Consider the following 18,371-nt stretch of genomic DNA (forward strand, 5'->3'; position numbering starts at 1 on the left):
AATTAGAAAGAGAGGCTTGGTATGTAAATTGGGCTCCTAAAAGAGGTAGGCCTTACAGCCACCAGGCTGGTTTGGGTTTGTTCTCCGCTTAATTCTCGGTCCTCCAGGTACTTCAGAAGTGGTCCCCCACTCACCCAAGGGCTGGATTTTGAGTTTAAACCGTAATGCTTTAAAGGTTTGTTCTTAAGTATGTAAAACATCTCCTCTATTTTGTTACAGTAGATAGTAAATATACAGGTAAGTTTTGTAAGACGACTTGAAGAAATGCCTTTCAATCTTTTATTTTTCTTAACCTGTATATTTATGCAAAGTTACTCTTAACAGCCTTTGGGCCGTCTAGTTGCCTAACTGCACACCAGGAGCAGGGTTGCATGTGACTGGAGGCTCTGGTCAGGGCATTTAGGAAACACAGCCTGGGGAGAGAGCTGGCAGTGAGGGAGCAGTGGGCCTGTTTGGCACCTGTGACTGGAGGCAGGGGCATAGCTGGGCTCGGATGAGTGGAGAAGGAACCAAGGAAGAGTCCAGGAACCTCTTAGTGTGACGTGGTACTGGAATTCAGGATCGTGACCTTGCCTGCACAAGGAGTAATAGAAAGAATGTGGCCAAAATACAGAATGACAGCAGGCTAAAGTGGCCTGAGGTGGGCAACCCTAAGCGAGTCTAAGCCAATAGGATTTGAGTTTTCATCAGGGAAGGACGGTTACTGTGTGTTCCTGACCAAAGAATGGCCTTCCCTGGGATCTGGCTGAGTACAGGGCTCAGGAAGGACTTCCATTGAGTGGTGGAAGGAGGATGGGGGAACTCAGCCCTACAAGCCAGCTGGGGGACACCAGAGGTCACATCCAGACCATCTTCCCCTTATGGAGAGGTGAAATGGGGAAAAGCCTAAAAACTACAGAAAATAACTTAGTAGTGAACAGGAATGATCAGATACATTTTTATCTTGAATTTTTGCTAGGCATTCCAGGCAAGGGACAAAAGCAAATTGTATTTCAAGCTGCCCTTTGTGAGCAGGTTGTCATTTTGCTTTCTTCCTGTTCTTTTTATCAGGCCTATGCAAAGAAAATGCACATGAACAAGTGCATTGTCTCTCTTCGAGACCTTAAAGTGGCTGTCATCGAGGAAATACAGTGCCTGGTGCAAGAACTGAAGAACATTCAGTCGACTCTTCACGTATCCAAGCACATCCCCATTCCCCAAATCCCTCAGATATACCCAGAAGAAGTTCCAGAAAAGAGATTTCAGTATGATGAGGAAACCCTCCTAGCTTTTAAGCGACAGCAGATGAAAAATCAGGCTGAAACGGCCCCTCAAGTGGAACAGGCAGCGTCTGCAGGCTCAGCTCGAAGCTTCCTCAGACTCTCTTCTGGAAAGGATGGGGATTTGACGGCACGTGATTCATTGTCTAGATCATCAAAAGCGTCAGTATTCAATCTAGATATTCCAAAGTTCATGGAATTTGAAAGAACAGATCCAACTGAAGTGGAGCTGGAGATTATGAAGAGGGATGAGATTAAACACTTGTACATGCAACAGTATTTGATCAACAGGGTAAGAAATGAGACTGCTTATTTAAAGCTGAAAGAGAGAGGAGCAGGATAATTAAAATTAAATTATAATTTAATTAAAAATAATTAAAATTATTTTTAATTTCTCTACATTAATCTTCCCCAAACCCTGACCAGCCCACAACTCACTGATGGCTTGGCTTTCTCCCCATCCCTGGTCTTCTGAAAATCATTGTGCTCTGCCCAGAACTTTGGAGCTTTTTTCTTTTTGGAAAGCTAAGAATTAAGGGCAAATCCATGTTAATTGGTATCTAACTAAAGTCGTGGTAAAGCAGAAGTGATGGCGCAGCCTTCAGATGACGGATGGAGCATAACTAAAAACCTTCCAGTGAAAATGGGACTCCCTCTGCTTTTCACCCCCTGCTCTTTCTCTAATGTGTGATTTGCCCCATTAGTGAGAGTGTTCATGGTAATGACTAGCTCCAGAATTGTTCTGGAGCTGGAATGGCAAATATTTGTATTTGTAGGAAAATCAGGACCAGGCTGGGGCCAGTTGTGTGCAGGAGGTGCTCTGAATATGGAAGGAAAAGGTCCTTTCCTGGATGGAAGTTCCCTCCTGCCAGCCGTATAGAGTCCCCTTCCTCAGTGTGTCTGAAAGCAGCACCTATTACTCCCCAACCTTATTCTTCACCCATTATCTCTACTTCTTCCAGTGCTGTTTTCTCACTCTTCCTGTTTCTCCCCACTTACCACCCCACTTCTGAGTTTCATATCTGTGCTTTTTTCTTTGCTATTTCCTTCTACCTACAATGACTTCTTCCAAAGTTGTCATCATTCAAAACTCAACTCACTTCCAAACCCTCTCCAGAATCTTCTGCCCACACTGCATACTCTCCTTTCTTCTAAATTCCATTTGCACTTATAATCAGCACCTTAGGTTTTGTACTTATTTTTCTTGCTGTTTTATATGTGTTAGTTTTGTCTTACAAATTATACAATTTTTAATTGAAGTATAGTTGATGTACAATATTACATGTTACACATGTATAATATAGTGATCTATAATTTTTAAAGGTTATACTCCATTTGTAGTTATTATAAAATATGCTGTGTTGTACAATATATCATTGTAGCTTATTTTTTTTTAACATCTTTATTGGAGTATAATTGCTTTACAATGGTGTGTTAGTTCATTGTAGCTTATTTTATGCATAATAGTTTGTACCTGTTAATCCCCTACCCTTATATTGTTCCTCCCTCCTTCCCTCTCCCCACTGGTAACCACTAGTTTGTCCTCTATATCTGTGAGTCTGTTTCTTTTTTGTTATATTCACTAGTTTGTTTTATTTTTTTTAGATTCCACATATGACTGCTAACATATAATATTTATCTTAACCTGGATGACTTATTTCACTACCCCAAATATCCCCCAGGTCGATCCATGTTGTTGCAAATGGCAAATTTTCATTCTTTTTTATGGCTGAGTAATATTCCATTGTATATATGTACCACATCTTTTTCCATTCATCTGTTGATGGACACTTAGGTTGCTTCCATATCTTCACAATATCTTGTAAATAATGCTGCTATGAACATTGGGGTGCACATATCTTTTTGAATTAGTGTTTTTGGTTTTTCTGGATATATACCCAGGAGTGGAATTGCTGGGTCATATGGTAGTTCTATTTTTAGTTTTTTAAGAAACCTCCCTACTGTTTTCCACAGGGCTACACCAATTTACGTTCCTAACAACAGTGTGTGAGTGTTCCCTTTTCTCCACATTCTCGCCAAAATTTGTTATTTGTGTGTGTGTTTTAATGATAGCCATTCTGACAGGTGTGAGATGATTATCTCATTGTGGTTTTGATTTGCATTTCCCTGATGATTGGCTATGTTGAGCATCTTTTCATGTTCCTTTTGGTCACCTGCATTTCTTCTTTGGAAAAATGTCTATTCAGGTCTTCTGCCCATTTTTTAATCAGATTGTTTGTTTTGATGTTGAATTGTATCAGCTGTTTATATATGTTGGATATTAACCCCTTGTCAGTCATATCACTTGCCAATATTTTCTCCCATTCAGTAGGTTGTCTTTTCATTTTGTTGATGGTTTCCTTTGCTGTCTGAAAGCTTTTAAGTTTAATTAGGCCCCATTTGTTTATTTTTGCTTTTGTTTGCTTTAGGAGACAGATCCAAAAAAATATTGCTACGATTTATGTCAAAGAATGTTCTGCTTATGTTTTCCTCCAAGAATTTTATGGTTTCCCAGCCTTACATTTAGGTCTTTAATCCATTTTGAGTTTATTTTTGTGTATGGTGTTAGAAGATGTTCTAAGTTTGTTCTTTTACATGTAGCTGTCGTGTTTTCCCAGAACCACTTATTGAAGGGGCTGTCTTTTCTCCATTGTATATTTTTGCCTCCTATGTCATAGATTAATTTACCATAGGTGCATGAGTTTATTTCTGGGCTCTCTATTCTGTTTCACTGCTTGATGTGTCTGTTTTTGTGCCAGTATCATACTGTTTTGATGATTGTAGCTTTGTAGTATGGTCTTGAAGTCAAGGAGCATAATTCCTCCAGCTCCGTTTTTCTTACTTGAGATAATTTTGGCTATTTGAGGTCTTTTGTGTTTTCACACAAAAATTTTTTTGTTCTAGTTCTGTGAAAAATGCCATTGGTATTTTGATAGAGATTGCATTGAATCTATAGATTGCCTTGGGTGGTATGGTAATTTTAACAATATTGATTCTTCCAACCCAAGAACACAGTATATCTTTCCATCTGTTTGTGTGATCTTCAATTTCTTTTATCAGTTTCTTATAGTTTTCCGAGTATAGGTCTTTTACCTCCCTAGGTAGATTTATTTCTAGGTATTTTATTCTCTTTGATGTGATGGGAAATGGAATTGTTTCCTTAATTTCTCTTTCTGCTAGTTCCTTGTTAGTGTATAGAAATGAAACGGATTTCTGTATATTAATTTTGTATCCTGCAACTTTACTAAATTCATTGATGAGCACTAGTAGTTTTCTGGTGGTGTCTTTAGGATTTTCTGTGTATAGTATCATGTCATCTGCAAACAAGGACAGTTTTGCTTCTTCTTTTCCAATTTGGATTCTTTTATTTCTTTTTCTTGTCTGATTGCTGTGGGTAGGACTTCCAATACTATGTTGAATAAAAGTGGCAAGAGTGGGCATCCTTGTCCTCTTCCTGATCTTAGAGGAAATGCTTTTAGCTTTTCACCTTTAACACATTTTTGACCAGAGGCATATTATGGCCACAGGCATTAGTTTCTGCAAAAATCCCCCAGTCAATAATGTGTTAGCTATGGGTTTGTAATATATGGCCTTTATTATGTTGAGGTATGTTCCCTCTATGCTCACTTTCTGGAGAGTTTGTATCGTAAATGGATGTTGAATTTTGTCAAAAGTTTTTCTGCATCTATTGAGATAATCATATGTTTTTTATTTTTCAATTTGTTAATGTGGTGTATCACATTGATTTGTGGATATTGAATTATCCTTGCATCCTTGGAATAAATCCCCCTTGATCATACTGTATGATTATTTAATGTATTGTTGGAATTAGTTTGCTAATATTTTGTTAAGGACTTTTGCATGTATGTTCATCAGTGATACTGACCTGTAATGTTCTTTTTTGTGTGATATCTTTGCCTGGTTTTGGTATCAGGGTGATACTGGACTCATAGAATGAGTTTGGAAGTGTTCCTTCCTCTGCAATTTTTTTGGAATAGTTTTAGAAGGATAGCTGTTAACACTTCTCTAAATGTTTGGTAGAATGCATCTGTGAAGCTCTCTGGTCCTGGACTTTTGTTTGTTGGGAGTTTTTAAAATCACTGATTCAATTTCAGTACTGGTAATTGGTCTGTTCATATTTTCTATTTCTTCCTGGTTTCGTTTTGGGAGATTGTACATTTCTAAGAATGTACATTTCTAAGAATTTGTCCATTTCTTCTAGGTTGTCCATTTTGTTGTTATATAGCTGTTAGTAGTAGCCTCCTATGACCTTTTGTATTTCTGTGGTGTCAGTTTTAACTTCCCTTTTTCATTTCTGATTTTATTTGTTCGGGCCCTCTCCCTTTTTTTCTTGGTGAGTTTGGATAAAGGTTTATCAATTTTGTTTATCTTTTCAAAGAACAAGCTTTAGTTTCTTTGATTTTTTTTCTATTTTTTTTAGTCTCTGTTTCATTAGATTATACAATTCTAGGATTCCCCTTAAGTGTCTAGGACAATGCCAGACATATAGTAGATATTCAGTAAAAAGTTCTGATTGATTTAATTTTAACTAATTATTAATTTAACAAATGTTTATTGGACATTCTATGTGCAGGAACAGTGCTAGCTAGGTAGTAGGGATGAAACAGTTGTCAAGTCATACATGTTCTCTATCCTATAAAGCTTACAGGCTGTGAAGGGTAGTGAGAATAAAACAAGCATAACCCTTACAACCTTGGACACCTATGTGGTATAGTTGCAGAATGGTGTTGCACTGAAGGAAACATAGTGCTTCCTCCAAAGAAATTTTAAAATAATTCAAATTTGTTGAACAAACATTAAAGTGGAACCCACTTAGTCTACAGTCATACATTAAAAGTTTAATTTTTCTTCTCCTTGGTTTGTTGGTTTTTTTGTTTTTGTTTTTTAGCTCTCTGAAATTCTCCAGCAGTTTCACAGACCCAAACCCACAGATATCTTCCTCTTCTCAGCCCCAGGCTGAGCCCTCACTCATTATAGGCATTTGATAGTTGAGGCTCCCCATTCAAGTACAGCGTAATGAAAAACATGGAATGGTTTGTCTTTTTCCTGTTGTACTAGTTTCATTGGGAGAATCAGCCCTTTGGGCTCTCTGTTGATCTCTTCATCTCCTTTGGGATGGGGCAAGGGAGATGCTATGTCAAAATCAAAGTAAACCTGAGGATTTAAAATCATTTGAAATCGCAGTGGAATAAAGTTTAGACCAGGACATGAGATATTTGGGTTCTTATCCAAGCTCTGTAACAAATTTGATCTCAGGGAAATCACTTTTACTCTCAATTTCTTCATCTGTAAATAAACCAAGAAGATTGAACAGGTTTCTTGTGGCTCCACAATTATATTTATCTATTTAAAAATATTTACTGTCCTGTAGATTTGAAACTTTTCAAAATAAGAAGGTGAGGAAAATATTTTTTTAGTGCTTACTGTGTGAAGGGCAGTGTAGAGATACCATGGGGATAGAGTGGAGACAGACACAATACTACCCACACAGAGCTCACAGTCTCCGATTTAAACCAGCAAGAAGGACATTCTTGATCAATGGCTTAATCAATGGTGAAGAAACAGCTCAAAGGACTGCAGTTACAGAATTCCTACCACTTAATAAATCAGTTCATCAATGGTATTAAATGTACATAAATTAAATTATGTGACTGTATACACACACTTGTGCCCCACCCACCCACCCTTGTAATTCTCCATCCATAATAAGGGCATAATAAGAAAATGCTTTTACCCAAACAAATCAGTATTGTTGGATAGTTTTAAAAATTCATGTACCTGTTTTAAACTTCTAACATACCCTCAAATCTTTTTCTACCTCAGATCAAAGAACTGATTGTCACTTTTGATGCAGAACTCCGTCTCCTGAGACATCAGAAACTGAAACTAGACACTCAGATGAAATTATCTGACCTGCACCATGTCACATTATTTCAAGAAATGCTTCTCCTGAAGAATTTTGAAAAACAGGAGAACATACTTCAAGAGCGTGTTAATTCATTAGACAAAGAGGAACAGGACATGCAAGTATGAATGGGCAGAAGCATGCTAGCTGGCTACAGCCTTAGTTATGGAGGGGACTTGATTCTTCTTTTCTTTCTTCTTCTCAACTTAATTTCCCCCCTTGTTCTAGTCCACATCTCTTTCTTGTCTTCTCTTCCTCCTCCTTCTCCCCTTTATTCTTGTTTGCTCTCTGTTTTTGGTAGCCGTGCTCAGGGAGAAGTGAATCATACTTTTTAATGAATTTGATCTGATATTTTGTAAGGTAGGAGAATAAATTTTTCAAAAGTGACCCTTATGTTTAGTTTACCTATGGATTTCAAAATTAAAAGTCTGTTTTTGTTGTCAGTAGCTATCATGTGAAGTTGAGTTTTGATTATATATTATCCTTATGAACGAACATACTTGGAAAAGAAGTTGGTAAATTTCTTAAATATTATAGCTAGTTTCAGAGTAATAAATAATTGAATAGCACAGGAAATTAAGTTTATTTGTTACATATATGTTAAATTTAAAGAAATTAATTAGACCATCTATCTTTGTCTCAAAAGAAGAAGGATTGTATTAGATAATACATACTCAGTAGTGACGTCAGTTTTTAGGTATATCAGCTTCACTAAGAGCGGATGTGCCTTTTTGTTTTAGTTATCTTGTATTGATATGAAAAAAAACTTTTTTGAGACCACACATGGAAAAATACTAGCTGATATCCACATATCAGTAAAAATTTCAATTTACTTAATTTAATTTCTTGAGGAAGTTAAACGTCAAAGAATCGATCTTATCTGATTCTGAACTTAACTGATTTTTACAAAAGAATTATAAATTTTTTTTCAAATAAATGAATGACTGCATTCAGAAACATCAGAAATGTAAACTTCTATTAAGAAGCCTAAAAAATGTTTGTAGGCTGTAACCTTACATTGTCATGTACATTGTTCTCTGAACCTGGTTTATCAGAAATATTTTATTTATCATTTGTTCTTGTTTTTGTTCGTTTAGTGGAAAATAAATGAAACTCTTAAAGAGATGGAAGAGAAAAAGAATGAAGTCGCCAAGGTCCAGGACCAAGAAAAGGCACTCTATGCTGGTTTCCAAGCAGCCCTTGGAGAAAACAATAAATTTGCTAACTTTCTCATGAAGGTACTAAAGAAGAGGATTAAGCGGGTGAAGAAAAAGGAGGTTGAAGGAGATGCTGGTTTGTATTTCTTTTTACGTATGATCCTATTTTTTTCTCATTAGCATGAAATAGAGAAACAACTAAGGGACATAGTACACCCTTTTATTTCACTACAACATAGACAATGTAGAGGCACTATGCAGATACAGAGGAGAGGATATAAACCTTTAGGTCTCTAACCATCTGGATTGTGTGTGTATCTGGTATATGTCATAGGATAGTTTCATTTAACAAGCACATCTTTTCATATGTTTATTTGCCACTTGTATATCTTTGGTAAAATGTCTCTTCATGTGTTTTGCCCATGTTTGAATAGGATTGTTGCCTTGGTACTGTTGAGTTTTGAGAGTTCTTTACATATTACACCTACTAGTCCTTTGTCAGATATGTGGTTTGCAAATATTTTCTCCTGGTCTATAGCTTGTCTTTTCATTCCCTTAACAGAGTTTGCAGAGCAATAGTTTTGAATTTTGTCAATGTCCAATTTGTCAATTTTTCCCTTAAAAATTTTTTTCTTCTTTTAAATTGAAGTATAATTGATTTACAATGTTGTGTTAATTTCTGCTGTACAGCAAAGTGACTCAGTTATACACATATATACACTCTTTTTTTATATTCTTTTCCATTATGGTTTATCATAGGATACTGAATATCATTCCCTGTGCTATACAGTAGGACCTTGTTGTTTATCCGTTCCATATATAATAGCTTACATCTGCTAACCCCAACCTCCCACTCCATCTCGCCCCCAACCCCCTCCCTCTTGGCAACTACAAGTCTGTTCTCTATGTCTGTGAGTCTGTTTCTGTTTTGTAGCTAGGTTCATTTGTGTCATATTTTAGATTCCACATGTAAGTGATAGCATACGGTATTTGTCTTTCTCTTTCTGAGTTCACTTAGTATGATCATCTCTAGTTGCATCCATGTTGCTGCAGATGGCATTATTTTGTTCTTTTTTATGGCTGAGTAGTATTCCGTTGTATATATGTACCACATCTCCTTATTCCATTCATCTGTTGATGGACATTTAGGTTGTTTCCATGTCTTGGCTATTGTGAATAGTGCTGCTATGAACATAGGGGTGCATGTATCTTTCTGGGTTAGAGTTTTGTCTGAATATATGCCCAGGAGTGGGATTGCTGGATCATATAGTAATCCTATTTTTAGTTTTCTGAGGAACCTCCATACTACTCTCATAGTGGCTGTACCAACTTACATTCCCACCAAGAGTGTAGGAGAGTTCCCTTTTCTCCACACCCTCTCCAGCATTTGTTATTTTATTTTATTTTATTTTAATTAATTAATTAATTTATTTTTGCCTGTGTTGGGTCTTCGTTTCTGTGCGAGGGCTTTCTCTAGTTGCAGTGAGTGGGGGCCACTCTTCATCGCGGTGCGCAGGCCTCTCACTGTCGAGGCCTCTCTTGTTGCGGAGCACGGGCTCCAGACGCGCAAGCTCAGTAGTTGTGGCTCACGGGCCTAGTTGCTCCGCAGCATGTGGGATCTTCCCAGACCAGGGCTCGAACCCGTGTCCCCTGCATTAGCAGGCAGATTCTCAACCACTGCGCCACCCGGGAGACCCAGAATTTGTTATTTATATAGTTTTAATGATGGCCATTCTGACTGGTATAAGGTGATACCTCATTGTAGTTTTGATTTGCATTTCTCTAATAATTAGTGATGTTGAGCATCTTTTCATGTGCCTATTGGCCGTTTGTATTTCTTCTTTGGAGAAATGTCTATTTAGGTCTTCTGCCCATTTTTTGATTGGGTTATTTTTTGTTGTTGAGTTGTATGAGCTGTTTGTATGTCTTGAGTTTTTCCCTTTTTGGATCTTGTTATGGTGTCAAGTCTGAGAACTCTTTGCCTAGCCCTAGGTCCCAAAGATTTTCTCCTATTTTTTTCTAAAAGTTTTATCATTTTACATTTTACATTTAAGTCCGTGATCCATTTGGAGTTAATTTTTGTATAAGATGTGAGACTTTGGTCAAGGTTTTTTTTTTTCTCCTAGGAATCTCCAATTGTTCTAGCACCAGTTGTTGAAAAGGCTGTCTCTCTTCCATTGAATTGCTTTTGATCTTTGTCAAAAATCATTTGGGCCTATTTGTGTGGTTCTATATCTGGGTTTTCTGTTCTCTTCTATTGATGTATGTGTCTGTCTCTCCACCAATACTATAGTCTTAATTATAGTAGCTATTGAGTTCTGAAATCAGGTAGACTAATTTCTCCCAGTTTATTCTTTTTTTTCAAAATCGTTTTAGCTATTCCAGCTCCTATATATCTCCATATTTTAGAATTTTTTTTTTCTCAACCTACAAAAGATCTTGTTGGAATTTTGATAGCAATTGTGTTAAACTTGTATATCAATCTGGGGAGAATTTGCATCTTTACTGTGTTGAGTCTTCCAATGAATGAACATAGTATGTATTTACGTAAAGCTTTGATTTGTCATCAGCATTGTGTTTTCAACATACAATTCAAGTTCATGTTTTGTTAGATTTACACCAAAGCATTTCCCTTTTTTTTGAGTAATTTTAAAAGGTATTTTGCTTTTAATCTTGGTGTCCACATATTCATACTAGTATATAGAAATATAATTGCTTTTTAGATGTTTATCTTATATCTTACAATCTCGCTTATTAGTTTTAGGGGTTTTTTTTTTTTAAATTAATTTATGTATTTTATTTATTTATTTTTGGCTGTGTTGGGTCTTCCTTGCTGCATGCGTGCTTTCTCCAGTTGCGGTGAGTGGGGGCTACTCTTCGTTGTGGTGCATGGGCTTCTCATTGCGGTGGCTTCTCTTGTTGCAGAGCACGGGCTCTAGGCGCGCGGGCTTCAGTAGTTGGGGCACGAGGACTCAGTAGTTGTGGCTTTTGGGCTCTAGAGCGCAGGCTCAGTAGTTGTGGCGCACGGGCTTCATTGCTCCGTGGCGTGTGAGAACTTCCCGGACCAGGGCTTGAACCCTTGTCCCCTGCATTGGCAGGCGGATTCTTAACCACTGTGCCACCAGGGAAGCCCAGTTTTAGGGGTTTTTGATTGATTCCTTGGGAATTTCTATCTGTAAAAAGGGGCAGATTTATTTATTTGTGGTCGGTATGCCAATTACCTTTTATTGCCTTATTGCACTGGTTAGAACATCCAGTACTATCTTGAAATAGAGTGCTCAGAACTGATATCCTTGCCTTAGTCCAATTTTAGGGGGAAAGCATTCAATCTTTCACCATTAAGTATGCTACCTGTACCATTAAGAAACACCTGTAAGTGTTTCATAGATAGTCTTTATCAAGTTCAGGAAGTTCCCCTCTGTTCCTATTTTTGATGAATTTTTATCATGAATGGGTGTTGAATTTTATCAGATGCTTTACTGCATTGACAATTATGTGATTTTTTTTTCTTTAGCCTGTTAAGATGGTGGATTATATTGGCTGATTACTGATTACCAGATCAGACTAGCATTTCTGAAATAAATCTCCCTTGGTGTGATGTAAAATTCTTTTTATATATTGTTGAATTCTACTTGCTAATATTTTGTTAAGAAATTTTATGTCTATATTCATGAGGATCATTGTACTGTTTTTGTACTATATTTATTTGGTTTTATTATCAGGAGAATAATAGCTTCAAAATGTGAATTGGGAAGTTTTCTCTCCTTTTTGATTTTTTCTGAAAGATATTGTAAAGAATTTATGGCAATTCTTTATAAATGTTTGGTAAAGTTCTCCAGTGAAATTATTTGGGCCAATGGATTTCTTCGAGGTAGTTTTAAAATTAGAATTTCAATGTTCTTAATAGTTACAGAACTATTCAAATTATCTATTTTATATTGGGTGAGTTGTGGTAATTTGTATTTTTTGTGGAATTGGTCTATTTCACCTAAGTTAGCTAATTTATGTGCATAGAGATGTTCATTGTATTTCCTTGTTATCCTTTTAACATCTGCAGGGTCTGTAGTAATATCACCTGTTGCATTCTCGATATTGGTAAGTTGTTTCTTATCTTCCTATTTTTTTTTTTCAGTCTTGCTAGAGGTTTGTCAATTCAATTGACCTTTTTGAGAACAAATCAGCTCTTTGTATAAGTGATTTTCTCTATTATTTTTCTGCTTTCAATTTTATTGATTTCTGTTATTATCTTTACTATTAGCTTCCTTTGGGTTTATTTTGTACTCCTGTTTTTAGGTTTTGAGGTGGGAGCTTAAATCATTGACTTGAGAATTTTTCCTCTTTTCTAGTTTAGTACTATAATTTCTCTCTCAGCACTGCTTTAGCTGTATTCCACAAATTTTCAAGTGCATTTTCATTTCCATTCAGGTCAATGTAGTTTTAAAATTTACATTGTGACTTCTGGGTCCCATCGATTATATACAAGTGTGTTGTGTAGGTCCAAGTGTTTTGAGATTTTCCTGTTATCTTTCTGTTATTGAGTTCTAGTTTGATTCCATTGTGGTCAGAGAACACACTTTGTATGATTTCAGTTCTTTTATATTTGTTGAGATTTGTTTTATGGTCTGACATACGGTCAATCTTGGTGTATGTTCTGTGGGCACTTGCAAAGAATGTATATTGTGCTGTTTTGTGTGAAGTGTTTTATTACTGTTAGATTCTATTGATTGATGATATTGTTCAGGTCTTCTATATCCTTGCTGATTTTCTGTATAGTTTTTGCATCAAATGTTGAGAGAGGGGGTGTTGAAGTCTCCAAATATAATCATGGATTTGTCTATTTCTCCTTTCATTTTTGTCAGTTTTTACTTCACATATTTTGCAGCTCTGTTGTTTTATGAATACACATTTAATATTGTTATGTCTTCTTGATGGATTGACACTTTTATCATTATATAAGGTCTTTTTCTGTCTTGGGTAATTTTCTTTGCTCTGAAGTCTATTTATCTTATATTAGTATAGCCAGTCCTGCTTTGCTTTGATTAATAGTTGGATAATATGCTTTTCCCCTCCTTTTAATTTCAACTTGACTATATAATTATATTAGAAATGAATTTCTGATAGACAGCATATGGTCAAATAATGTTTTTCATCCACTCTGTCTTCTAATTGGTATATTGAACCACTTACATTTGATATATTAGGGCTTAAGTCTGCAATGTCATTTTTTATTTGTTCTTATTCTCTGTTTTCTGTCTTTGTTCTTTTTCCCACCTTCCTGTGGGTTACTTGAACATTGTTTTTAGAATTCCATTTTAATTTTCTCTAGCACTTTTTAATATATCTCTTTGTATACTTTTTTTAGTGGTTGCTCTCTATATTATTGATACATTATATATACATAATTTATCCCAGTCCACCAGTGTCATCATTTTACCAGTTTAAGTCAAGTATAGAATCCTCGTCTACCTTTATCTTCCCTATTTGTAATATGTTTGTCTTAAATATTTCCTCTACATACATCTAGAACCATATCAGACAATGTTATAATTTTTGCTTCAATTATCAAACATAATTTAAATACTTGGAGGAGGAAAGCCTATTGTATTTATCCATGTTTCTGCTCCAAGTTTCCTGTTTTAAAAAATAATTTCCCTTCTGTGTAAAGAATTTCTTTTATCCATTCTTTTAGGGCAGGTATACTAGTGGCAATTTTTAAAATTTTCCTATAATCTGAGTATGTCTTGATTTCTCCTCTTTTTCTGAAAGACATTTTCACTGGGTATAGGATTGTAGGTTGGCATTTCTTTTCTTTCAGCACTTGAAAAATATTGTGCCAATTCCTTCTGGTCTCCATAGTTTCTGATGAGAAACCCTCTGATATTCAAATTGCTTATCCCCTTTTCTCTGTTTGCCTTCAAGATTTTTTTCTCTTTAGTTTTCAGAAGTTTGACTGTGATAAGTCTTAGTGTAGATTTTTTTTGGATTTATCCTCTTTGGAATTCATTCAACTAATCCATAGGTTTGTGTCCTTTGCCAAATTTGAGAAGTTTTCAGCCATTATTTCTTCAAGTCCTTTTAAAGACCCCCTCTTTTCCTTACTCCTTCATGCAACTCTGATGGCATGAATGTTAATCCTTTCATTATGGTCCCGTAGGTCCCTGAGGCTCTGGGGTTTGGGTTCTGTTTGTTTTTCCAGTTTGTTTTCTCTCTGTTGTTCAAATTAGCTACTTTCTACTGTTCTATCTTCAAGTTCACTGATTCATTTCTCTGTCCCCTCCATTCTGCTGTTGAACCCATCCATTAGTTTCTATTCTAATTATTGTATTTTTCAGTTCTAAAATTTCCATTTAGTTCTTCTTTATATAAATAAACAAATAGGCTGAGACTATTTCTTTGAGGCATTGTATTTTTTCATTTTCTTCAAGTGTGTTCATAATTGCGCATTGAAGCATTTTTATCTTGCCTGCTTAAAGTACTTTGTCAGATAATTCTAACATTTCTGTCATCTTAGTGTTAACATTTATTGGTTGTCTTTTCTCATTCAGTTGGAGATATTCTTGGTTCTTGGTATGATGCATGACTTTCAGTTGAGAGCTGGAAACATTCATATTATGTATGAGATTCTGTATCTTATTTAAATCTTCTGGTTTACTTGGCTTTCTCTAACACTGTTCTGCCAGAGGAAGGAGTGGGTGCATCCTCCTTACTGCCAGGTGGAGGTACTCAGCCTTTTTTTACACCCAAGGGAAGGGAGATCTCCTTACTATTGTTGTGTGCAGATGGGAGTCCCAGCTCCCCACAGAATCTCTACTGACAGCATGATGAGGTCATTTGGCTAGAGAGAGCAGGTTCTGGTTGGGCCTTTCTTTATCTGCACCTGTTGGTGTTTCAGGTTGCTTAGTCTTCTCCACCTCTGAGATACAGGGCCAAAAAAAGGCCCAAGGAACTCACCACAGTGTTGTTCCTCAGGGTTTGAAGTGCATAGTAGGTCTGCCTTCTTCTTTCCACTTCTCAGAGTCTTCTTGTGTTTGTTTTACATATAATGTCCAGGGGTTTGGGCTGTATTTAGTGGGAGGAATAGGGGAAGTAGATCTGCTTCATTTTCCTGAAAACAGAAATCTATGTAAGAATTTTAAAGCCTAATTTTAAACTTTGCTGATTTATTTCATAAGGTGGTACAGATCACTTGTAGTCATTTTAAGAGACATTTTAATTTTATTTATTTATTTATTTATTTATTTTTGGCTGCGTTGGGTCTTTGTTGCTGGGTGCAGGCTTTCTCTAGTTGTGGTGAGCGGGTGCTACTCTTTGTTGCGGTGTGTGGGTTTCTAATTGCGGTGGCTTCTCTTGTTGCGGAGCACGGGCTCTAGGCATGCGGGCTTCAGTAGTTGTGGCTCGCGGGCTCTACAGTGCAGTCTCAGTAGTTGTGGTGCACAGGCTTAGTTGCTCCACGGCATGTGGGACCATCCTGGACCAGGGCTCGAACCCATGTCCCCTGCATTGGCAGGCGGATTCTTAACCACTGTGCCACCAGGGAAGTCCTGAGACATTTTAATTTCACAAATCTTCTAGTGAGTATAGGGTCCACTTCTTATCTCTATTTTTTGATGTTCCATATAATAGAAATTGCCAATTGTTCACACATGGGCTCAAGGTGTTTTAAAAGAAAATGGGGTTAGAGTTGAGTGGGGAAGGTCTACAATTCCTTATCCAAAACTCAGCAGATGTATTTTAGTATTCAAAAAATTTTATAAAAGATATTAAATATGACATTGTTAAAGGAAAAAAATCATTCATGACACTTGTTAAGAATAAGGCAGACTTTATTCAGGGGGATCACTATAATGGGATTTTGTAGTAGGGGAGAGATCAGCTCAACTCTGAATACAACAAGGCAAGTGGAGATTTATAGCCAAGGAGCACAGTCAGGGTTAGTTGATAGAAAATTACTAAGAGGTAGGGTAATTCTTTGCTAAACTGACCTAACAGGGTTTCTGTTGAAGGCAGGCCAGAGTGATAAGATATTGAGTGTAGGGAATAAGGAATTTGACCAGCTATCAAGGGTGGGGAATTACTCATCAGGACTCTTGCTAAAACTGAACTAAATGGGCCCAGGACAGAGCCCATTTAGTTCAAGGTCAAGGACTAGTCAGAGGACTCAGAGGAGTCTGACTCAAGTTTGGTTAAAGGCGAGAGTCTTTGTCAACTAACACCCCCAGCAGGGTTTGGTGCAGAATCTCTAAATCAAACATCGTAATACTTCAGCAGCAAGACATGAATATTCACACTAAGTAGGTTAAGTGAAGATTATAAATGGTATTACTTCGGTTCAGAGAAGTTATGAAAATCTTCTGTTTTCAGAGCACTGTGATTTAGGAATTGTGGACTGTATAACCAAGTGTGTGTTAGGTGGTTCACAGCATAAGCGGCTTGGCAGCTTGATCTCAACCCTCTCTGACTCAATGCATTGAAATTAATTGCACAACCTTCTGCAGGCATTTGAGTTTGTGGTCTCTGTATCCGTAACCATTTTAAATTCTCCTAAAAATACTGAATAATTTCCTTATTTACCTGTTGTTTCCCTAGTAACTAACTCATTGAAAAATGATTTATTTTTAAAGTCTTAACACAGGAACTTCTCTGCTTATTAACAATGTTTCCCTCTCTCCTTAGATGAAGATGAAGAAAGTGATGAATCAAGTGAAGAAGAATCCAGCTTGGAGAGTGATGAGGATGAGTCTGGATCTGAAGATGAGGTTTTTGATGATTCTATCTGCCCAACAAGTAAGTGGGATAAAACCATGCATTCTCTGTTACGTGTGACTGTGGATTGATAATACCAAAAACTTCCTTTTTTTGGTTTCTCGATTGTCTCATAATGATATTTAAGGAAAGGATGGCTTAATATGTATGAAGTATAGTCTAATGAATACTCTTTGGGGCTCTCTGGACAATTAATTTTCTGTTTCTTGAGGCAGCTATTTATGAGTACCCAATTAAATAATCTGCAGACAATCTCTAGTTGATTCAGAGTCATAAATTATGCAGAAAGTTTCATTTTATAGAGAAACAGAAGATTTATATATGTGTGTGTATATATAAAAATATATATTTAAGTATATTTTTATAAAGCTCTCCCTTTTTGCCAAACCAATCAGTTTTCATATTTCAAACCTGTTTCGTAAGGGGAATTTTTACATTTCCTGGAGATGCTTGGCAATTTATATTCACTGTTTTCACTGGTGAAACCAGTCTGAAATATTCTTACAGTCCAATATTCTTATAGTCCAGACCAATATTCTTACAGGCTCCATACATGAATGGTTCAGTAGGAAAACTATTTCTTCTTGATCTGAAATTATTTTTCCTAGGTATTTCATATAAATTATAAATCAAATTTTAAAGTCAAATAAAGTTTAAATCTTGTTTTGATTTTGAAAATAAGAATCTCCTTAAAATCATATTTATGAGTGGAAGGAAGAAAGCTAGAAAATCTTTGCACGAGTAGTGCAACTTGTTATTTTATAGCAGGATTAAACGGCTTGAACAAAGGCTCACAGTTAGTTTAGTGGTAGAACTTGGGATGGAGCTATGGTTCCTAAATTCCATTGTAGTGATCCATTATATTTTCACATTCTTTATCAATTATTCAGTGGATAAATGTGGCTGTCAGTGTGATATAGTGGAAATTAATACAGAGATACTGTACTTGAATCCCATTCTGTCACATATCAGCTGTGTGACCTCTCTGAGACTTATGGTGGTCGGGTGGTCATGACCTATAAAATGGGAACAATAGTCTCTACCTAGCAGGGCCTGTGAGCCTTGAATGAGATAAGGAACATAAAGGACCCAGCACCAAGCCTGGCTCAGAGCACTGCTCAGAACATCAATACTAGTATCATAACCACTATCATGATTATTAATACCATTAATAATTTCTACCTGGAATAATTTCTACCTGGAGCCCTAAGTGTGATGGAACCTTGCTGGAGTAGATGGACATTAATAATTCTGAAGCTCCAAAGT

General features: G+C 36.4%; 1 protein-coding gene across 1 annotated transcript in view; it reads left to right on the top strand.

The window, feature by feature from the left end:
• Positions 1-18,371, top strand: part of CFAP44 (cilia and flagella associated protein 44) — a 127,382-nt gene that overhangs the window by 97,587 nt on the left and 11,424 nt on the right. The window contains exons 26-29 of the mRNA XM_036849471.1: positions 1,051-1,551; positions 7,104-7,307; positions 8,283-8,478; positions 17,016-17,126. Of these exons, the coding sequence (XP_036705366.1) occupies positions 1,051-1,551; positions 7,104-7,307; positions 8,283-8,478; positions 17,016-17,126 (1,012 nt within the window). The remainder of the gene's footprint in view (positions 1-1,050; positions 1,552-7,103; positions 7,308-8,282; positions 8,479-17,015; positions 17,127-18,371) is intronic.

The sequence above is a fragment of the Balaenoptera musculus genome, chromosome 4 (genome assembly GCF_009873245.2).
Source record: "Balaenoptera musculus isolate JJ_BM4_2016_0621 chromosome 4, mBalMus1.pri.v3, whole genome shotgun sequence".
Taxonomy (NCBI): domain Eukaryota; kingdom Metazoa; phylum Chordata; class Mammalia; order Artiodactyla; family Balaenopteridae; genus Balaenoptera; species Balaenoptera musculus.